General features: G+C 35.0%; 2 protein-coding genes across 3 annotated transcripts; both read left to right on the forward strand.

Annotated features, from left to right (window-relative positions):
* Positions 1 to 6,266, forward strand: LOC109018989 (la-related protein 1C-like). The gene is made up of 6 exons (XM_019001198.2): positions 1 to 760; positions 1,166 to 1,733; positions 1,837 to 1,975; positions 2,104 to 2,194; positions 5,079 to 5,150; positions 5,421 to 6,266. The coding sequence occupies exons 1-6, from the start codon at positions 284 to 286 to the stop codon at positions 5,706 to 5,708; spliced, it is 1,635 nt and encodes a 544-aa protein (XP_018856743.1). The 5' UTR covers positions 1 to 283; the 3' UTR covers positions 5,709 to 6,266.
* Positions 6,267 to 8,522: 2,256 nt separating this feature from the next.
* Positions 8,523 to 10,233, forward strand: LOC109018988 (protein FD-like). 2 transcript variants are annotated; one of them, XM_019001197.2, is made up of 4 exons: positions 8,528 to 9,103; positions 9,203 to 9,296; positions 9,655 to 9,732; positions 9,879 to 10,233. In XM_019001197.2, exons 1-4 carry the CDS (start codon positions 8,640 to 8,642, stop codon positions 9,951 to 9,953), a joined length of 711 nt encoding a protein of 236 aa, XP_018856742.2. In that variant the 5' UTR covers positions 8,528 to 8,639; the 3' UTR covers positions 9,954 to 10,233. The 2 variants fall into 2 exon arrangements, with proteins under 2 accessions (XP_018856740.2, XP_018856742.2); XM_019001195.2 differs by having other exon boundaries at positions 8,523 to 9,296.
* The last annotated feature ends 4,694 nt before the right edge of the window (positions 10,234 to 14,927 follow it).

A 14,927-nucleotide genomic window follows, 5' to 3' on the forward strand; every position in this document is an offset into this window, starting at 1 on the left:
CAGAGAGCGAGAGAGAGAGAGGGGGAGAGGGCGACAGAAGAGAGGGGGGGAGATCGGTTCCTTTTGTTTTCACGGTTTGGTCTTCTGCAAGATCCATCTATTTTGCCGTTTTGCATTACTAAGTGCAAGCCCTAATTCCCTCTTTTTGTCTATCTAATTCGATTAATTGGCTGGTTAATCAGTTGGTTGTTTTTCTTATTTTTTTGTTTTGTTTTGTGTTGTACTAAATCAATCTCTCTGAAATTTTTTTCGTTTTCTGAGCTCTAAAGTTCTTAATTTTGGAATGGCCACCACTGCCGACTCTCCGTCTAGCCCCACGGTTCCTGCCGGACGCGGTGGGGAAAACATTAACAGTCCCCAATTCCGGCGAAAACATCTTCAGTCCCCGTGGGCGCAAGTCGTTCGAGGTCAAGTTATTGATTCACTCTCACTTGTCCATTCTTCACCTTCATCTTCATCATTATCAACGACTTCTCAACCGGAACAAACGCCGTTCTCGGATTCCTCTCCTCCGAAGACGGCTTCGCCGTCACCAACGCCGGATTACTCCTCAGCCGGTGAGGGTTCCGATGTTAATAACGGCAATGCGGCTCCGCAGAAGAAGCAGGCTTGGAATAAACACTCGAACCGCGTCGAGGTTGGTCCCGTAATGGATGCAGGCTCTTGGCCTGCATTATCTGAGTCTACTAAGGCTTTTCCTAAATCTTCGGCTGATTCATCTTCGAAGATTGTTACTGATGTAACAGTTTCCAGTACTCAGGTTTGATTTCAGCTCTTTCTCTAATTAGATGTTTGATTTCTTAGGAAAAAAATAAAGAAATGTTGAATATTCTCTTATCTGATGTTTGGCTCCGGAGAAGCCCGAGGTAAAAGAAAAGATAAAATAATCTCGAATATTATGGTTAATCTGATATTTTGTTCCCATTTTTCTTTTCTATTTTAAGGTTAAACTTACCTAATCGAGCCATTTAGTTGTTGGCGGCGTCTTAGGGTTTTCTGGAATCAAACGGAAAGATAAAAGATTCAGAATTAGGATTTCCTTTTTATTGCTCTACATGTTATTTGCAACTTACTATTCTTCCTATATAAAGATTGTGATTTCAAAAATAAATTATATAAGGATTACCGATTATATCTCAGTGGTTGACCTCGTGTACTGTTACAGGGGCCTGTTATTCCATATTCACCTCAGAAACAAGCTACTAGTAGTGCAAACCCTAGTTCTACCACAAACCATACATTGCCAGTTCGACAAAGATCTATGAAGCGAGGTGGTGGCGGCAATACCAGGGGTGGGCCTGCACAGAGCGGCTTTGCTCATCCTCCGCCACCGCCACCACCTTTTCCCGTATTCCAGATACGTCCGAATGGGTATCCTAATATGGTACCAGGAGCTCCTGATCCTTCTTTTAGAGAATTTCCTTATAGGAGCAGTAATTGGGAAACCAGACCAGTTGGAGGATATGTGTCTCAATCACATTCTTCAAATGATCATAGGAGTTCCTCCCGTAGGGGCAGCTTTGGATCCCACCAACGTGGAGATGGCCCCTACCATAACAATCATGGGGGCAGGCGCGATCCAGATCGGGGAAATTATGGGAATGCCAGAGATGTTCACTTGCATCCACAAAGAGCCCCTCCAAGGGGCTTTGTAAGGTCTTCACAACCTAACACAGCTGCATTTGTTACCCCCCCTCCGGTGAGACCCTTTGTCAACCCAATGGCCTATCCTGGTGAGTTTAATTTTTTTCTTTCAGAATCTTTGCATTGTGGTTCTTTCTGATTATGTCTATTTCTGTTTGCAAATGTAAAACTTATGTCTCCGTTCTTTTTCAGAGTTTTACTATATACCTACGATGCCAATGGAGCCCTTTAGGCCATTCATTGCTCATGCACCACCTCCCCCATTGCTTATACCTGTTGCCGAACCATCTCTACCTACCTTGATAGTCAACCAGATAGAGTATTATTTCAGGTACTCTGACATTGTCAGCCTTTTTCTTTGATGGTTTTACAATATGAATCTATTTTTACCTATCTTCTATCTTCTTTATCTCATCAAAGAAATTAACCATTCATGCACCTATGACTTGTTCATTACAGCGATGAAAATTTGATTAAAGATGATTTTTTGAGGTCAAACATGGATGATCAGGGCTGGGTACTAATTACTTTGATAGCAAGCTTTCGTCGAGTAAGTTTTCTGATGGTTAGCTATTTTCTTTACAAGTTTTCTTATGGTTAAGCTATTCCCCTTACTTTTTTACCATGGTTTTTGTTTTTAAGGTTTATTTTATGTGTTGATAAATTTCAGGATATTTGCACATCTCCTAAGTATTGACCTGTTCTGTTTAATCATAAAATTTGGCGGTAGTTGAGCATGACAGCTATCAAATAGGACTATGATCTAGGGGAGCTCAAAAATTACCTAACGCATCTGTAGCAGATGACTGTTTCTAGATTATCGCCTTGAAATTTAAAATGTGCCTTGAAGCTAATGCATTATTCCTCTCTTATTCTTTCAGGTGTAATTAGGAGGTTCATCAAATATAGTGTAGTGGCTTATGGTTTTAGTAACTCACATGCCTGTTCACTCTAGCAGACCTAGTCTTATAGGCTTCTGAATAAGACCAAGGCAAAGCCCAAGCAAGAAACTTTTTTGGTTCAAGAAGAAGCGTTCATGGTTGATGTTACGCCATTTATATTTTATTTTCATTACATTGGGGATTTGTAGAGTTTATGATTCTGTAACTGCTGGTTTTGGTCTTTTATTTCACAATAGGTGAGTATTTACTTTATGAACTCTTATGTCTAGGCTTTGGTTCAGACCAATTAGGAGTTTGTTTATAGTTAAAGTACGAGTAAAATGTTATTTTTGATCTGCAAGATAGAGAGCAAGATGAGTGGATAAAATCATGGATAGAATCATTTTGTTTCGAGTTCATGGATGTAGTTAGTCTTTGGCACCAAATTATTAAAGCACAAAGCTTTATTTTCTGATGTTTGCAACCACCGAGCATGTTTATTCTGTAATTAGTTATGTAGCCTCTTTTTTTTCTTTAAAGCATTCTCCTAGTTTGACTGCTATCTACTTTTTTGGATTTTAATGTTTGGTTGCTACTTTTCTCCTTACTTCCTAGCAGCCTGCCTAAAGCACGATATCCCCTTCCCTTTTATTACATGTATTTTGTGATTTCTGGTATGAGAATTCTCCTCATTCAGAACTAATGATGAAACCACCAGCTGCCCTTACTTTAGTAGTACCACCAGTACATTGCAACCTGTGCATAAGAGAGGAGAGAATTTGGCAGTGGTGTTGAAGACGTCGGTTAACAGTTTTTGTAAATAAAGGCAACATAAACATATTTTTAGATGTGTAGTGCTAATTCTAAATCATTAAGAATTGGCTTTAGATACAGATTTTGAAGTGGTTTTTGAGACGCATCGTCTTGGTGCATTTGATACATGGTGACAGAAGTGTGAGTAGCCAATTCTGGAAAATTTGCCTCTGAGCATGGGGAACTTTCCCTTGGCAGTTGGCTTAACTTCCTCACTCTTTTCTTCAGGTGCTCACGTGCTGGGTAGATTATGAATATTTTGGCCATAGGATCTAGTGTAGGGGGCCAACGGTGGAAAGGCAAGTACTTTTTTTTATGTAAAAGTTGTGGCTTAAGCCCAGTCATGCCATCCTGGTGTAGTAGGCCAACAGTGGCAACAGTGGAAAGGGAAGTACTCTTTTTCATGTAAAAGTTGTTGCATAAACCCATTCATGCTCCCCATCCTTTTTCCTGAAAGAAAAACTCAAAACGATTTGGTTTGTATGAGAATATTATGAAATCATTGACCAAGCAACGGCGATCAAAATATCATAAAGAACTTTGTTTGCTCTCTAGAGACTTTCTTGTTTTACATATAAACTTTGCTATATTATGCGTTGTACTTTCTGGCTTGCTTTGGACAATGCACGGCCCAAATCCGTCACATTAAAAAATATACTGATTTATACTCTTTATTTTACCTATCGAAAAAATAAATATGCTGAAATTATATTCTTTGGATCCCAGCTAAGATCATTAACAAAATTTATTTTCCATCTAAAGATGTGTCTCTCTCACACACAGAAGGAAGGGGGAGGGTGCTTTTGCGGAGGATCACCATTTGAAAAATTGGGTTTTGCCTTATGGTTTCATGCCCGTTAAGTACAAGATTGAACCTTATGCTTTGCAAACTGGTTTTCCTTCTTGTATGTCCAGACTCAAAAAAAGAAAAAAAAACTATTTTTTCAACTTGGATCCTAAGAATATTGGTGAAATCCACTTCACAGTCGATTGTGTTACAATGGCAAGTATTTGGCAATTTTCAGATCACTGGTTGTCTTTAACATAGGAAAATTTTCTCTGTTGTATGCTACCATAAATTGTGAGAGAGTAGCTTTGCATGTTAAAATTTTATATTCATTTTTACTTTGAGTATGCCTACATTTTTTGTTGTATATTTATTTATTTCGTTTCCAATCCTGTGCTTTGGTAACCCTTGTAGTTGGACCCTTAAGGATCAGGTCTAGAATTTTATATTAACTTTTGTGGACACCTTAGTACTGGTGTTAGCTTCCATGTGGCCTGACATGAAATCCCTGTACTTGTGGATTAGAGATTTATACTGGGTCTGGCTGCTTATTTATTAACTTTGAAACTATATAATGACAGTTGGAGTCAAGTCCATGTTTAGATCTCTACCAAGACCCTGCTTTCGCAGGACTTACAAGTAATAATCCTACTTTGCCAGGGCCATATGGGACTTGGAGTGGGCCACTTCTTTGTATTCTCCCCCTCCTTTCTTTGACGTTTCATGCATCAATCTGAATTTACCACATCATCAGAATAATTAAGCACCCCCTTCTACCTGGCAGGCTTCATGGCAAAATGTTTATTACTAGAGTGGAATTTTCTCTATATTGTTATAAGTACTATCCTTCGTATTTTACATTTGAATCTATCTTCTTTCCCAGCTTTGACTTTCCATTTCTTTTCCCAGTATTGAATGTCCTTGCATTGATCTTGCTTTATGTCTTTGTGCAGGTTAAGAATTTGACAACTGATATCAATTTCATATTGGATTCCTTGAAAGCATCAACCCTTGTGGAAGTGCAGGCAATTTTTTTTATTCTTTCTAAGCTGAATTGTTTGACTGTATCTTCTGCTGCTTGTATTGGATTTGTATGTCCTGCAACATGGCATTGGAATCATGTTTTTTGCATTTAGTTAGACACAATAATACTCAATTAAGGATACTTGTAAAAAAATTACTTATTAAGGATCAATGTACTAGAGGCGCTGTACTCTTATGGAAAAGCAAACCATAAGCCGCCAAATAATATTTTTGTGTCCAGCTGGACTGAATCTCTGTTGAAATTGCTGCAGGATGACAAGGTGAGGCGGCGTAGTGAGTGGAAGAAATGGATACCAGCATCTGCTCTGCCTCCCTCTGAATCAGGTTTTGTTTCCCCTAATAATTCGAGTTATGATATGCTGTCAACTTCGTTTCAGAAGATTGCAGTGGAGGAAGTGGATGCGAAGCGAGGTGGTGTGACAGTTAAGGCAGACTCTATCTCTGAAGCTGTTCCAGGAAGATGTTTAACCGATTCATATGGAGAGTCACACCTTCCTAATGGGGAGATTTCTCATAACACCTCCTCAAAGCGGAACTGAATAATATGTGCCCCCTCTAAAAATTCAAGCACAGTATAGTGCGCTTCTATTTTTGAAGGGTCACAATTGGAAATCTGGAGTGAGGCTTCTCTTGAAGGTGTGGGATCTTTTCTTTTGTTTACTAAGTCACATAGAGTGGTTTTGGCAGTATTTTGATGAGGCTAGTAGAGGAATACAGAATAAGAATTATCCATAAATTATTGGCTAAAGGTAAAGAATGAGAAGAAAGTGAGACAGTAATTAGATTATCTGTTCGGGCAAAGGTTATTGGGGTGTATAGCTTGGTTTTGGTGTGAATGCTTTTTCCTTTGGATTTCTGGTGCTTTCCGGTGGCATGGATGGGTGAAAACATTCAGGTGGGTAAAATGGCAAGTGCATTAGTGCTTTGGTTGCCAGAAAAAAAAAAAGGTCTTGAATGTCTCCGATTTGCACTTCCCCCTACTTTTCAACTTTTTTATATTTGCTTAATCATTTATTGGCAAATATATCATTACTTTTTGTTACATTTTAAATGTACCTTTTTAATAGAAATTTTGCAGACGTTTTTGTTGGATGATAGCAAACTCTCTTCCCCAATCAGTTTTTTCTGGTGTTGCATATTAAATTCTCTTTTTTATTTCAATAATGGTATTTAATATGAATTTAATTTGTGGGGATCTAGTGTTTATATTGGTAGAGGGAGTATTTTGAGCAACAATAAATGTTGGTATGAACGGCCTTATAGGGATTAATGAATAGTGTTACATCAACATTAGTGGGTTGAAAGCGTGATTAACGCATATTATGTCTTGGTGTCAGCTGTGCGCTGAAATTTTCAATCATGGGACAAACCCCACCCCCCCTATAAAAGTAAAAGACATTGACAATATATTTGTTGCGTACACAAAACAGAAACCATCTGGTCTGTTCTCTCCACCGGAACTCTCTTTCCCTTATTTCTAGTCTCTTCCAATGGATCAACCCAATGATAGATTCCTCTCTCTCTCTCTCTCTTTCAATCTGTTTCACATCACTGTCTTTGTCTTCACTCTATCTATGCATTTTGCCTAAGAGAATCACACAACAGTGTTCAATCATTATCACTGTATTGGGAATTTTATTTATTTTTTCCTGTGTGCAGTCTCCTTCTACCCAAAAGAGAGAGAAAAGGAATCATAGATTGCTTTTGGGTACCTGAGATTTGAATGGGGAACAACAAAATCGTGCCCCATGCAACATCGAGTTGGTAAAAACCCAAATCTGAGTCGTGACATGATAACAACGGGAGAGGTACAAATTGTCTGGTCCGTCCCCAACATTTTGCTCCTGTTACCTTGGATTCATTTGGCACATCAAATACAACCCCCATTTTGCCAACAAACGAGCAGAAAACTATCGAGAAAAAAGTGCTCTTGGATTTGGTTCCAGTGGAGCTGTTCTCTAATAACCAAGCTGTGCTTCCCATGGTTTGAATTAGTGCTGATCTTCTCTATTTAACTCCATGAATCCAGAGTAATAATTGAATATATAAATAATTACGACATGGATTAGCATACTTGACTGATTAGAAGTTTAGCAAGGGGAGACAATACATCTATTAATTTGTCTAGTTTGTTTTCACAATCATTCTCATCTTATTTCATCATTACAATTTTTTAAAATTCTCACATAAAATATAATAAATAATTCATTTTTTTCAAATTTTAAAATAAAAATAATAGTAAAAAAATATATTCTAACAATATTTTATTTAACTTTAAACTTTTATCTCAACTCCTTTCACCTCATCTGCGAAAACAAAAGAGACAAATTAATAGATGTTTTACCCTCTATCTAAATACATAATATTGATGCGTTCCACTTCCAAATTAAAAATGTCATAACATGCAACATTTATTAATATTTAATCAATTTTAACAATAATAACAATTAGATGAGAGTACTATTTATTAGTTAGATAGTGCAACATATTATTTTACATACATTTTCACAGCACGCTCAAATTAAGCCGATGATGAGGTAAATTATATATCATCAATCATGGTCCCAATATCAAATGATTAAAAATTAACTTATATTTTCACGGCACACTTAACTTTGCGTAACTCACAATGCATTTCGATCTTTATCTTTTGCAAATATATCAATAATTGCTTTTTATTATAAATATGTGTATTAGATTTGAGAAAACAACATTCATGTTGAAATGAAAAAAAAAAATCATTTTAATCTCACTCGGAACATTTATAATTTTTTTTTACTTGAATACGAATGTGCAAAATTTTAAGAGATTTTAGAAATGAGAAATTTTATTTACAGTTCTGAGTGGAGGATTGCATGTGCAGTCTCATTGATAAATAGGGATAAAAGGAAAAAAAATAGTATTTTAAAAAAGATATTATTATAATTTTAATTTTTTTTAAACATAATTGTATTAACTTGTAAGAACAATCTTTATTTAAAAACTGTATTTAGATTAACTCTTTAGAAATTTTGTACGCAATAATCAACATACTATTTATCGTGAAACTTATTATATTTACAAAAAATTAAAAAATAATTTTATTTTTAGTTGAAATTTAAATTAATAATGGGATCGTACTACATCAATTGAGAGTGTAGCCCGAGAAATTCTCCCTAGAAGGCTATTTGGGCTTTTTTTTTTTAAATTTTTAAAATTTTTTTTTATACATTTTTATATTTGTAAACATTTAAAACAAATACAACATCATTAAAACAATATTTTCCTAATCGTTAAGTTATAAAAAAAATAAAATAAAAAATTAAACTATCATTACCAACTATCAGGACAAGTCTCGGCGAGTTTAGTATTTTCATTTATGCGAAGACCGCAAGCGAGGGTCAACACACAGACCTCTCCACTTCCAGGTTCCCAACTCTTTTTCCCTCCCTCCATCTGCTCTCTCTCTCTCTCTCTCTCTCCCCCCAACCATGGGTTCATCAACAGGCGAAATCAACAATAATGGCAGAAATGGAAACACCTGCTCACCCTCCAAATCCTCCTCCACATGCTCTTGTCCCTTTTCAGCTTCTTCACCAGTCCTCCCAACCCCTCCTGCCAGAAAATTAATGGAAGAAGTTTGGAAAGACATCAGCTTAGCCTCTCTTCAAGATCACTCCAGCAACACCCTCTCCTCCACTACCACCACCCAAAACCCTGCCTTTTGTGCTACGATTCTCCAAGACTTCTTGGCTCGGCCTCTCAACAAAGAGCCACCAACAAGAGGCGCGTCATCATCTGGCGCCACCGAGCTTTCATTGGCCGTGGAGACCACTTTCTTGGGTTCTCTGGCGCCAACTCCAGCAACTATTCTGAGCTTGAATTCCGGTTCTGATTTTCCATACCCTGAAATCCGTACTCCCGTTGGTGTTGGGTCAAACCCACAATTGCAAAGGCATGCGGGTTTCACTGCATCTTCTTTTGTTTCTTCCTTTAACTCTCCTTTCGAATTCTCATGCTCTTCTTCGGCGTTCCCTTCTTGCTGCAAGAAAAGGGCTCAAGAAAATGTTGAGGATTCCATCGATCGGAGACATAAGCGCATGATCAAGAACAGAGAATCAGCCGCTCGTTCTAGATCACGGAAACAGGTATCTTTACTCTCCTTGGAAACTATTGAAACGAAACAGTAGTACGCGTCTGGTTCGTATGTTTTTTTTACACCTCCTCGCAGTTAAAACACATTTTATTTCATCTAATTTTTTAAATTTTCGTATAAAATAAAATAAATAGTTTAATTTTTTTAAATTATAAAATAAAAATAATATTAAAAAAATATATTTTAATAATATTTTATTTAACTTTTAATGTCATCCTATTTTATAAAAATAATTCATTTCTATCTTATTTTCAAACAGGCAACGTTAAAACTATTTGTAGTGCCAATAAACATGTTAACTTTATCTACAAAGAGACACTGTTTCATATGGTAGTTAATCCTTTTTGCAGGCTTACACGAACGAGTTGGAACTTGAAGTTGCCCGTTTACAGAAAGAGAATGCTAGGCTCAGAAGACAGCAAGAGGAGGTCAAATAAAAGCGATTTCATAATTTTTGCTTATTTGGGTTTATACTTTATAGGGTTATTGTTGGGTTTATCTACCCAATGAAGGGAAGGGAAGGGAAGGGAGTTCAATTGGCTGATAGATTTTTGGTGTATTTTTGTGGTGGCAGCTCTGCTTGGTGGCAGGCCGTGCTCAGCTTCCAAAAAAACACCGTATCTATAGAACCTCAACTGCTCCATTTTGAGAAGTAAGAATGCAAAAGCTCTCTTGCATGCCTAGTAATATGATCTTTTATGCCTCCTTTTCTTCAGTGAATTAACCAGCAGGCTCGCCAAATTTCTCTCGAAGCGGGGTGGATCAGAGGGGATTGGTTGCAATATCCATATAAAAAAAAAAGTGTGTTTGTTATTACATCTCCATCAGTTGGCTGGAAAAAAAACAAAAGGATGGAAGATGGAAAAGGTCCTAAATTCCTAATGGTATGGTTTTTATTTTTTAATTTTTATTATATCCCGTTCCTTGAATCCTTGTCCAGACGTAGCTTTTTCTTGTCCAATCAGAGGACAAGTTTGGGGTGGGTGGGGACAAGTGCTCAATGCTAAGAACCATTTGCCATTTTTGCTTGCTTATAAAATGACGTGCATTGTGCAGTATAACGTCGTAACTTGTTTGGCTAATATAGTATAGCGCCCTTTCTTTTCTCGCCCCAATCTCTCCCAAATCCTTTCTGTCTTGCTTTCTGCACCCTCTCTCATCCCCCCCTCTTGTTATCTCGCGTGGCGGTTAATGCATTTTTCTCTCTCACTTTTTTTTTTTTTTTACCTTATTTTTATCCTTTGGTTGTTTATTAGGTGAAGATGTGAAGTGAGAATAAAATGGTTTAATTTTTATAAAAATAAATTTATAAATTGACCTACTTTCATTCGGTAAGTTAGATTTTAATATTACTTTTATTATAAAGTAAATTTAAAATATCATCTAAAGTTATGTTAATTTATAGATTTACTTTTATAGAATCTCTTAATTGTAATATTTCTTGAATAAAAAATATTTAGTCCATTAAACATTTTATATAAACAAACTTATAATTTAATGTAACTTAATGCAAGATAATCAAACTATGATAATCTATAACGATGATGCAACGACCACCGCTTCTGGCTCTTGTTGGGAGCTACCGTTAGGCATAATTAGTCTTTTTTGTTTTGTTATTTTTTTTACATATATTTTTTAACACTTTTAAATGTTTAAAAAAAAATTAATTTTATTAAAAAATATTTTCTCAATCACTAAGTAAAAAGAATTTTTTTTTTAATAATAATACTAAGCAGTAAATATTAGTGATAAGAGTATATTTTTCTTAAAAAATTATAGAAAAATAAGACACTACAACCACGACTGATATCTTGTTAGTTATTTTTGTGTGGTTTTATTTTTTGGCTTTTATTTTTTATATATTTTTTAACATTTTTAATTTTTTTTAAATCATAATATTATTAAAAAAATATTTACTTAATTATAAAATTAAAAAAAAAATGCAAGCGGTAGCTGGGAGCAACGGAAATGGCATTATTCAAACTTTAAACTTGTTTTTATAATATCTCCGCTCTGTAAACCCTTAACCCTCTGTAAACCTCTGTAGCCTGTAGGATGCATTCATGGTTACCCCACCTACTAACCAAACCCATTGATTGAAACATTCATATGGCGATCGCTTTGCGTGAGAAAAGATGCGAATATCGTTGAATATATGTATAAAGAAGATTGGCTGTTGCCATGGAAAGGCGGAAAGCTATTGATCTGTATTCGAGAAGATGCCAAACAATTACTAAATTGTCTGCATGCAGATTTTCATCTCTCCTGTAATAAAAGTTTAGAATTTCTCAAAAGTTTATCACGTCAGACCCAGTATTCTGTCCTCTGGGTCTAGTACATGTACAACTTCATTAATGCGTAGCGAAAACTCTCAGTACACCGTCCCTTAGAGCATTCTAATAGCTAAATTAAAGTATATTTTTGATGAATGTAAGATGAATTTAACTTTTAACTATTCCATTTATATAAATCTCTACATTAGAATAGCTATTTTTTCATTATATGACAATAAAATAATATAAGATGAATTTAATTTTGACTATTCACATCAAATCTCTAAATTGAATTATCTATTTATTCATTATATAGTAATGAGTAATTAATAATTTTGAAAATTTTTTAATTTTTTTAATTATGAATTTATTTTATTTTTTTATATTTTATTATTTATAATATTATATATTAATTTGTAATTGTATTCTAATTATATTTTTTCAATTGTCATTTAAAATGGAGAGAGAAATAATTAATATTAAAAGGAAAGAGAAAGAAATAATATAAAAAAGATTTGATGAATGAATAGTGTCTTCCAAATTTAGAAATTAGTTTGGATATTACTGTAGCTATATTCCAAATATTTGGAATATAGCTAATTCAATGTGAGCAATTTATCCACCTAATAGCTAAATTCTCATTGGATTTAGCTTTTAGCTAATCCAATGAGAATGCTCTTACAAAGACTTGAATAATATAAATACTGTTCATCATCTAGATGCCGATAGAGCCGTTAAAGACTGTTCATATTTTATAATAATATTATAAGATGAAAGTATTTTTATAAATTAATATTATTTTTATAAGATGTTTTATAAAAATACTTTTTATTTAAAATATAATTATATAAAATGTCGTGAAAAATATTATATAAATTATTTTTCATAATTTAATAGGTCTTCTTAAGTACAAATTTATAATTGCGGCTCTTTTAAGCAATTCCGTATACAAAACTCCAAAAGTTAGGGTGTTTTGAGCTAGAGCTAGAGCTAGGTCTACTTTCCTTCCATCGGGTTCTGGTTGCTTAATTCGACTACGTTGGCTTTACCCGTGAGCAATATTACCCTCGTGTGTAGCCGCCCGAGCCGCTCATGAACTGGGTGGGCCCACCCAAGATGTGCGGAACAATGGGCCCCACAAGAGTGGGGTTCGCGCACGTGAAGTACGGCCCACACAACCACTTCATTTGCAAAAGATATCATAAATGTAGCTAGCTGAAATAATTTCGCAATTCTATTCTTAGTTAGGATGTAGAATACATCCAAGTAATGTGATTATATGATATAATTTAATTTAAAAAATAAATTTTAAATTTTAAATTTTATAAATTAAATCTTATCATTTAAATGATATAAATTATATATTGTTGACTTGAGAATATAATAATTTATATATATATATATAAATATATGAAATAATTACGTTAAGAAAGAAAGTGCTTAAAACGTATCATAGAGAAGGAATTAAGAAGAAAAAGAATTAACATAAAGTTAGTTAAAGTTGGTATATATGTAAAGGATAACGCAATATTTATGGCTGAATTTAGAAGGAGACAAACCAGTACTTGAAAGCAAATTAAACTTGTTAACTTCAACTACAATGCATTGGCCAATGGCGATTACTGATTTCGCCACAACGCCATCCATTCAATTTGCAGCCTAAAGAATAAAACATTAGGGTAATGCTACAGAGCCCACAATTTCTTACCGATAATTGACCGATTCACGTAACAATTTAAAATATTAAAAATTAAAATAAGAAAACGACAAAAAAAGAGATAGAAAGAAAGAAAGAGAGAGGGAAACTCGTAAATTGTAATACCCATTCCCGCTCCCTCCCTCATTCCGTCCGCGCAGCAGAGATTTTTTCCAGCGAACCTTCGTTCTCAGCCTACTCCCCTCCCACCTCCTTCACTCCTACGTGAATCTGGACTGTAAGTTTTGTTTTCCTCTTTTTTATTTACATTTCAGACTAGTCATTCCTAATTATTGTAGTTTCTTCTCAATGAACAAACAAGTTGTCATGAAAGAAATAAAATTAGAAGGAAAAAAAAATCCAGACAGATTCATGAACTCCACAAGTGGTCACGATCAAAATAAAATTAAAAAAAAAACAAACTTAGAGGTTCAAACGGAAGTGAAACTCTTCAAATCAAACAGAGAAGTGAAACTCTTCAGACCAAATAGAAACCCAGGTTCCATGGATTAAATAGAAATCCAGATTCACAAACTCTTCAGAACAATCTTGAAAGAAAATGTAAAATAGAAAAATAAAACTTAAAAAGAAAAATATACAGAATAATTTCAGTACGAGAGGGAGGGAAAGGAGGGAGGAAGGCGTGCCAAGGTGATGGAGGTAGATCTGTGCGAAGGGAAAAGAGTTATGAAGGGGCTAACTAGTTTTTCTTTTTTAAATACTTTATACGGCCACTAAAAAAATTACATAACTAGTTTTTCTTTTTAAGTTATATGGGCCATTAAAAATATTACATGTGGCATCGGTCAAGCATCGGTTGGAATCTCTCGGTCCTTCTAGCATTTTCCAAAACATTATCACTATGAGTAGATAATTTTAACAATTAGGCCAACATTAAAGTAATGCCACTCAACACTTCTTTGTATTTAATTACTAGTTTTACTTTTAAAGAAATAAAATAAATTATCTTCAACTACTAGTCTAATATATTTTTCGCGTTGTGTACAAATCTCTTCCATCATAATGTTTGAAGAAAGTGTACGTAATTGTTTTATTAATGAGTTTAAAAAAAAGGTTAATTATACTTTACTCCCTTAAACTTTTACACAATTCATAATATATCTTTAAAACTAATAATTACATCAAAGTAGATCTGCTTACTTTTAAAACTTATCAATCCCCCCATTCTATCTATCAGTAGAGTAAAATGTAATGAAAATTGTCCCGTGCTGCTCACGTGCTTAACATTCACTCAAAGACAAAATTATCCCTGACTTCATAGAGACCAAAGTTTTCATCCCGCCCAAATGCTCAGTCTTCTTCATCCCATGAAGAAGATTGTAAAGAGGAATCTAAGTATACAATGAGTGAAGGAGAAGACGAGTTACCCTCAGAAAGCAATGAAACTGAGCACATAGAAGAAGCAGACACCGTAGAAGAGGGATACAAACGGGAGGCCCAAAAAGACGGATGGTTTGTTCTGAAGATAAAAATGGCCAAGCATTGAAGTTAAAGTTCAGAATAGGGAAGGTGGTTGATAGTCAGTCTTTGACCAACAGCCCAAGGAGGCTCAAATTCAAGCGGAGTGTTAGGGGAGTGTTAGGGGAGAGCCAAAATGTCAAAGAAGCTTTAAGAGGCCAGAAGTTGACAGTGA

This window comes from Juglans regia, chromosome 11 (genome assembly GCF_001411555.2).
Source record: "Juglans regia cultivar Chandler chromosome 11, Walnut 2.0, whole genome shotgun sequence".
NCBI lineage: Eukaryota > Viridiplantae > Streptophyta > Magnoliopsida > Fagales > Juglandaceae > Juglans > Juglans regia.